This window comes from Spea bombifrons, chromosome 8 (assembly GCF_027358695.1).
Source record: "Spea bombifrons isolate aSpeBom1 chromosome 8, aSpeBom1.2.pri, whole genome shotgun sequence".
Lineage (NCBI taxonomy): Eukaryota > Metazoa > Chordata > Amphibia > Anura > Pelobatidae > Spea > Spea bombifrons.
The window spans coordinates 7541258-7549442 of NC_071094.1; the positions used below are offsets into that span (position 1 = coordinate 7541258).

The window sequence follows — 8185 nt, forward strand, 5'->3', positions numbered from 1 at the left end:
AGCAGCTGAAGTGAAATTCTGTGCCAGGCGCTATCTTTTCTTTTATCAGCCTTCGTTTGTTTCATGCGTATCATTAATGTTTGTATTTGATACCCACCAGCTGCACGGGCTTGCAGAACTGCTGTCGTATTATAAATAACCGCTAATTATGATAGCGCCATGTGTAACAAGGCCATTTTGGGAGCCGAGAACAGACATAAACATCCTTTTTCATATGTAAATTCGGATAAAGCATAAAGCCTTTTATTCACAGTAAACGAATAACGCAATCAGTATCTATAAACTGCTTGCCAAGTAAAAGAACAATTCCCTTGATTTTTTTTTTTACGTTTTTTCATTAAATGTAGGCTATATTAAAAAGAAAATCTCGAAATCTCAGCTTTTAGCGTGAATACATTTATTTAGCTTGTGCCTTTTGTTGTTTTTTTTATCATTGTTCTGGGGATATTTAATATAAAAGTATTTTACATGAGCTCTGTGGCAAACCGTGGCAAAGCATTACATTTCAATTCATATTTTGAAATCTCCTTTCTTCTTTTCAACCGACAGCCTGAACCTGTTTCCACCATATTGGAAACTGGAACGATGTCCAAAACGCAATGTTGGAAGCGAGAACCCTGCAGAGCCTTCTGGACACGGTCGGTGACCACCGTCGTCAACTGTCTTTGTCAAAAAAGAGGAGGGAGAAGACCTGCGGCAGGAAGATAAGCCGGCATTTTTACTTCATTCTTTAAGATAGCATTTCGACCCCACTGCAGCTCCCACGTGGACACTCCGCGACGCCATGCAGCTGACCACCACAAGGTGGCTCTTTGGGGAAGATGGTGGTGGTCCTGCCCCTGAACTTGCCCCTCCTGGGCCTGACCATGCTCTCTTCCTGCCTCTAGCCACAAACCAGCATCTGGAAGGAAGAACCACACTGCATTTAAAAGCAGCTAGGTTTTCCATCTCCGAGACGTCTTGGCCGGTTTCTTATTATTTTCTAGCATAAAAATTATAATAATTAAAGGCGATAATTCCCTTTTAAAAATAATGGTGCTGTACACGGGTTTTAGGCCTCCCAGTTTGCATCTCTGACACGATTGTTAAAGAATTCCCTCGTTGCATCAACTTTTTATTAGTAACCCAGAAGATATCCCGTAAGTCTATAACTTATGGCAATGAAAAGATATTTTGCCCACTAGTCAGCGCAGCGGAGAGTCGCTTTCTGCAGCGTCTGGGTTCAGCTTGGACCACAAGAGACTAGAATTCCTTAATCAAGTGGGTTTGCTGACTCCACGTCCAGATGTTTCCAACCCACGCTGTATAAACACAGCCAGGACCGAACAATGCAGCCTTAAATTAGAAGCAGCATGTCTGCCGGTTACAGCCGAGAAGTATACTATAGCTTTCAGCAAGATACATGGCAGGCTATAATCCTGGCACATACACTATATACACACACGCACACGCTAACAGCAAGAAGTGGATGTAGGCACTGCAAAACATAAGCAAACCATTTTATGTACATAGAGCAGACCTGCCAACAGTCCCAACTTAGCTGGGACAGTCCTGTTTTGTTTTCTTTGGGCTGGTCCTGTAGCGTCAAATTCCGGTCTGCCCGACACAGCCTAAATGCAGCTCCAGACACCCTGGGACAGAAGGGGTATAGCCTAAAGTGGGTGGAGTCACGCAGCATCGCATAAATATGCCTAATTTAGGCCCCACCCCTTTATGTTTTGGGACAACTGGAGCCAAAGTTGGCTAGTATGATAGGGACTGGTACAGTTATTCATAGTTCAGACACCAGTATTAGTATTGGAGGCGCTAAAAGCCAAGTGTGCGTCTATGAAATGTAATTCGACAGACAGGACACGAGAAGGACTAAACAAAAATGTTTCAATCAAAGTAATGTAGGAAGAAATGTCTCCTGACCCCTATGCAGTTTCTACTCTAAGACTCACAACTCCAATTGACGGCCCAAAATGAGGTGACCCTGTAACTTTTGTTTTACAGTTAGCACCATAAAATTACTATCGGCATTACAATCGAGTACATACCGGTTAAAGAAAATGCCTTTACAGTTTAACATTCGCAAAAACTCTTTTACAGAACGATGTTCACATCTAACAAAACAAAATGACAGCGCATGTTGTGAACAGACACATATGTAAAAGATTCCACATCTTAAGGACCTGTGATGTTTGAGATTAACTTGATGTTTCAGTTAGCAGGGGGAGGCTAAACTGTAGACACACTCTTCACTTCCTGTTGTATTGTACAGTTCTCTATGCCTCAAAAAAGATTGGGGAAGAGTGCAAAAGAAATTGATTCCCCCAGTCTGGTGAAGCCAAAATGTCTTTACATCAGTTTCAAATATGTCATACTATCGAAACATCTATACATATATTAATTTTATGCCACAGTTCCCAATGTATCACACAACGGACCAGAGAGCTTCAGCCACAATTTTTATGGCGCCACTTACATCCATGAAGTGGTCCCTGGAAGCCGCAGCTTGAGGCACTTCATGATGAGAAAATTTACAACCCTCATAATGCTCAGCCAGACACCAAATACCAACAGTTCCACATGATCTTGAGGGCCAATAGCTTTCATCTTCAAGACCCACTCGTCAATATAGTCAGGTTCCCCCATTAACCAAAAATTGTACGCACCGGTTGAATGAAAAAGGAGAAGATTCTTGTGAATTCATATATCTGGGGCCAATAATTCTCCCATCAGTAACTTGTGGCCCAGAGGTAAAGAACACCAAGATATGTGGTTTTGAAGCCAGACCCTTTTCCCCCATGTTATGGCCCATTATTTTTAGTCTTATTTGGCAGCGGGTTATTGGACATGCTTGCAATGGCAAAGACAGACCTAGGCAACATGTTGATGACATAAGTCTCCATGACAATCCCTATAAAAGTCCATGGTCCACCCCAATGTCTGGCCCATATGACCAGGGAAACAATCACCCAAACAACTGCAAGCCTTATGGCCATGACCAAAATTACAGTTAGGAGTGGGTGGCCCTTGTTATACCGCGATTTCCAAGGTGGGTCTACAAAGATCACTAACATTTCTACTGTAGTCTAATAAAATTTAGAGCTGGTACCAAGAGTTAATAAGGAAAAGATCTCAATGACCTCAGAGGTCTCTTCATCAAATGTTATTCCATGCACGCCATTTTAAGACTGTACATCTTTGCCTAAGCTGACCCAAGAAAATATACCAAACCTTCACACCTTAGATCAACACCAGGATGCCACTTGCCCGGAGTACAAGCTTAGGCTCTTGTGCATCAGCAAAGTAGGTAAATGAATGTGAATATGTATGTGTTACAGTGAGTGTGCACCTCTGTGTGTTAGTGTGAATGTGTGTGTTCGGCTGGATGCGTGTTTGTTAGTTATGGGGGCACTTGGCATTAAATGCCCTCCCAGGCCAGAAGACATACACTTACCAACCCATACCTTACAAATAAAACATTAATACGATAAAGATACGCAACCACTAGTGGAATGGAAGTGCACCAGCTAAGGAGGTATAATGTATGTGTAAAACACTATTATGTGACAAGCAGCCTTACACTGAACCCATCATGAAACAGCAGAGACGGGAAAGAATAAGCCATCCAGAGCTGCATACTGCCTCCTGGCCATGGCTCTCACTCACCTTCATGGTGCAGGTGCTGGGGACTTGGGGCAGGTGCAATCCCACTGATATGATAAGAGAAGCGCCTGGTTTGGAACTGCTTTGCGTAGGATCCAGTTTGCTCCCGAGGGCTGGATGGTGGGTATGTAAATGCAGTACTCCTAGGTCGGTTCACCTGCATGTTGGCAGGGTGCGGGGCACACCTTTGTACTCCTTCAATTCACTAAGGAACCTCTCCCCTGTGACCATAGAAAAGGCCAGGAGAGGGGTCTGCTTAAAAAGAAACAGTGAAGGTCCAGGCATTGGTGAGAATGCATCAGTACCAGCGGTGATCCTCCAGCAGATTGCCCTGGACCAAGGTCTCTTTTCTCTCTTATTCTTGTTTTCTTAAGGTGCAGATTCTTTTCCCAGCTCCAGTTTATAAAGAATGATCCTGGTAAAATATAGTGTTTATATCAGATGAAAAATTGCAGGCTTTCCCTGCTCAAAAGGTAGGATTACTGCATCAGCAGATGGTCTGATGGACACCCACAGAGAGGACCCTGGGTGCATATTATATGATCAGCTACTGCAGTAGGACAACATGGACAGCCCCAACTGCTTCTTTCATCCCTGCATGGCAAATCCTTCCAACCATGTGTAACAGGTCTGAGTATTCAGACAATACATCCCAGCTCACCCTGGGGCAGAAATCTCTGACCATCCTCCCACTGATTTCCTTGTCTTGTCTTCCAGTAGCTGAATGATTGCTAATCCATCTCTGTCTCCTTTCTTCACAATGAGCTGTGTTATTTGACCTGAAGAAGGTCAGCTCCCGTGGACAGCCCTCCTTTTTTTCTTTTAATGCAGTATGGAGGTGTCACCCACAATCCTCATTTAAAGTCCCCAGGCGTTTTGCAGCATTGGATGCCAGATCTGTATCACCTGGAGGGTGCACACTGGGTTCAGTGATCCTGGCAGCACCCTTAGGTGCTCAGCCATGGGTAGAATTCAGTGCAGATACCTGTACACCTCACACAAATTTAGACTGTCCTCCTCTTTGTTCTCCCTGTGCTGATGATGATGATTTTGGCTTTCAAGCACATTCAACCCTTCAGGTTTTTTTTTTCCTCCCTCCTTCAGTTTTTTTTTGACTGTGTATGTGAAATCTGACTCTCTTCCCTTGCAGTTGGATTTCATGTCAGATGTGTTTTAAAAAATCTGGTCTGGATTTCCACTCCCTGCTAACACACATGCTTTATCCACTACTCCCACCCCCATCTCCCTGAGATGCAGGAGCCTTCCTTCTTCAAGATGATCCTGCACCATAATAGTGCCTTTAGGATGATCCTGCACCATAATAGTGTCATCAGGATGATTATGCACCATAATAGTGCCTTTAGGATTATTATGCACCATATTAATGCCTTTAGGATGATTATGCACCATAATAGTGCCTTTAGGATTATTATGCACCATATTAATGCCTTTAGGATGATTATGCACCATAATAGTGTCTTCAGGGTGATCATGCACCATAATAGTGTCTTCAGGGTGATCATGCACCATAATAGTGTCTTCAGGGTGATTTTGCACCATAATAGTGTCTTCAGGGTGATTTTGCACCACAATAGTGTCTTCAGGATGATCATGCACCATAATAGTGTCTTCAGGGTGATTATGCACCATAGATCCGACAGCGGGATCAGGATGCATTACATTGTATTCTTAAATCCCGGACAACATTCCTCATTCTACAGATGTGTCTTTTCCTGTAAATGGGAAGTGAATGCAGGAAATAAGACCAGCTGGACTACAGCAAAATACCTTATTTCCACTAAGGCATATATATTTTTTTTAGATTTTCCCAAAATTAGAATTTGATTAATAATGAAAAAAAAATATATTTTTTTCCCTTAAAGAATGCCAGAAAATAAAAGGGGGGAGGGGGGGGCAGGAACATTCACACTTTTAGTAATATAATGTACGATACAGCGTGCGGTTATCATATTATTATCCTCTAGAACATTAAAAGGGGCGCTCCATCCATCATATGTACTTTAATGTATATGAAAGCTGAGAGGTCCCTTTAAATTTCCATGGTGTCCTCCTTGCAAATATATGGGTTAACTCTGCAGAAACCCTCCCCATATATATTTGCCCACCCCAACTAATTTCTGTGCAGGAGCTGAATGCTGTGGGGGGGTCTGAATGCTGTGAGTATATGTGAGTACTTATTCTTTAGTGGAGCTGTCCCTTTAACAGAAAGACTATTTTGGTGATTTTGTGACCTATTGATGGCTGTTTGTGTAACCAATTGAAGTATATAGGAGAAGAATATACATTTTATTTACATAATATTTTCATACTTATCAAAATAAATTTTCAGTTTTGATACATATTATATTTCTTGCAAGTGAAGCAAGCTGGTAGGTTCTCTGTTCCTCAACTTAATCAGTGTCTTCAGTGAGGGCCAAATGGAGGAAGGGGTCAAGATGGTTGTCTATATGAGGGAACTTCCAGGGAGCTCTCTATCTTCTGGGGGATTAGTGGAAAGTTCCAGGGGTTGCCTACCATGTGGGCAACATTATGTGCTGCTCACCCCACTACGGTGCGGCACACATTTATATGATTGGTTCGGGTAGCCTTAGTAGGTGTTGGGGGAAGGATAGGAAATAACATCAGGACACAAAATTGCTTAACTATGCTAGTTTTTCACCTTTTGCCACACATTGCCACCTCCCTGACTTAAAATAGTCCCCTACAAAATATAGAAACTAAATTTGATGGCAGATAAGACCCATTCCACCCATCTTGTCTGCCCATTTTTCCTGATGTAAGACTGAGATCTTAATCGGTCCTTGGTCATCGTAGATTCAGGATAGCTTTCTGCCTATCCCGATGCATGTTTGAATTCCCTTGCTGTATTAGCCTCTACCTCTTCTGATGGGAAGCCGTTCCATTTATCTACCACCCTCTCAGTAAATGAAAATAGTGAACTGAAAAAAAAAATCACCAGCTATATTTAGGTTTGGTAAACACATCTTGCTTTGCTAAAATCTGCGCATACTTTGAGGGTCTCATCGTCTTCTTCTTGGCCAGATTTGTACAGAAACATATAAATAGTAAACAAATGGTGTTCTCCGGAATTAGGAAATCTCGTTACAAGGATGTTTTGTTTCGCAACTGTACTTTAAGGATAGAAGCTGCTGTTCCCAATAAGCTGACGTTACACAATCTGTCCTGTCCTAACCAGATTGTCATGAATGAGGCCAAAAACACTATATGCATTGAATGCCATCTAACTTCATTAACATCATAATATGATATTCATAAAGAAAATCATATTAGCTGGAATGACATTGCAGGGGGCTGCAGGAGGTTTAGGGACCGGATTCCGCCAGCTTTCATGGACTTGGCTTTTTATTTAACTTGCAATTCCCCATTTAACCACTAGGTGAATAACCAGGTTTTTAATTCTCATACTTTCATCTTTAGGCGTGAATTGCAGTGAAAAGTCCAGTGAAAGAAATCCTAAGGCAACACGGGTGAAATACAGTTTGGAACAAGCAAATATAACCTAAATGATCTCGGTTTACATTATAGAATCAGACGCATTCCTGCATGGTAGGGGGTGTGATATTAAAAGATACTATAATCAGTTCGTGCGGTATTACAGTCAGAATGCATTTCAACAGATGCAAAACTATCACGGAAAACAAGAATCGCGAATGTTCCTGTTAAAAATAGTACTTTAAATTCACAGAAACATATGGATAATCAAAAAGGTCTGGGAGCGTCGTTCATTTCCTGTTTCCCTCCTCCCCCCCATGAAATTATTTTCACCTCTTCATCTTCTTGGAAGGACAAGGGAATGCTAGGAATCTTTAAATACAAATCATTTGTACTCGGACATCCAAGGCTTGTTTCCCAAGTCCCATGACCCGGAGTTGTGACATCACATGTTTTGCCCCCATTCTAGTTTCACAACCCAAGACAAGTAGCTGGGTGCAGAGTTCCGAAACAGAATAAGCCCTGTACACTGCATGTTTTCAATTTAAAGTTGTTATGCTAGACAAGATTTGCTGTTTTTCCTTGTTCCCTCTAGAGCACATTGAAATCTAGAATTACCTGGAACGTGAAAGTAGGTTAACCTCAGTGTTTTGGGTTTTTCGGATTGCCTTATTATGTAACTTACTGTAATTTTGGTACCGACATATTGCCAAGCAGGGCACAGGTTGGAAGCAGAGACAGCTAATAATTCAGAGAGGAGGTGAAAACTGACGCAGGGGGTGTAGATGCTTCCGCAGACAGGCAAAGCTCTAGATCCAAGGGTGTCTTGATTAACAAGTTCCTCAGTTTCACGAGGCCATTGTATAGGCCCTTTGTTCCTCGTGTAAATCTCCTGGAGCGACAAGTCACATCCTTAATGTTCATGTGCCAAGGAGGGGTCACGATTCACCTGAAAAGAAAGCATTGTCTTAGAACGTAGTCCTGTCTAAACTCTGCAAATATTAAAGGTGCAGCAACATCAATAGATGCTAGCGTGATCCCTGTCGAGCTATTAAAC

The 8185-nt window shown here is 42.2% G+C and overlaps 1 protein-coding gene across 1 annotated transcript in view; it reads right to left on the reverse strand.

Moving 5' to 3' along the window:
- The window catches only part of FGD1 (FYVE, RhoGEF and PH domain containing 1), a 40200-nt gene extending 35309 nt beyond the window's left edge, over nucleotides 1-4891 (reverse strand). Inside the window, exon 1 of the mRNA XM_053472953.1 lies at nucleotides 3658-4891. Coding sequence (XP_053328928.1) covers nucleotides 3658-3817 — 160 coding nt within the window. The 5' untranslated portion in view covers nucleotides 3818-4891. The remainder of the gene's footprint in view (nucleotides 1-3657) is intronic.
- Nucleotides 4892-8185: the final 3294 nt, after the last annotated feature.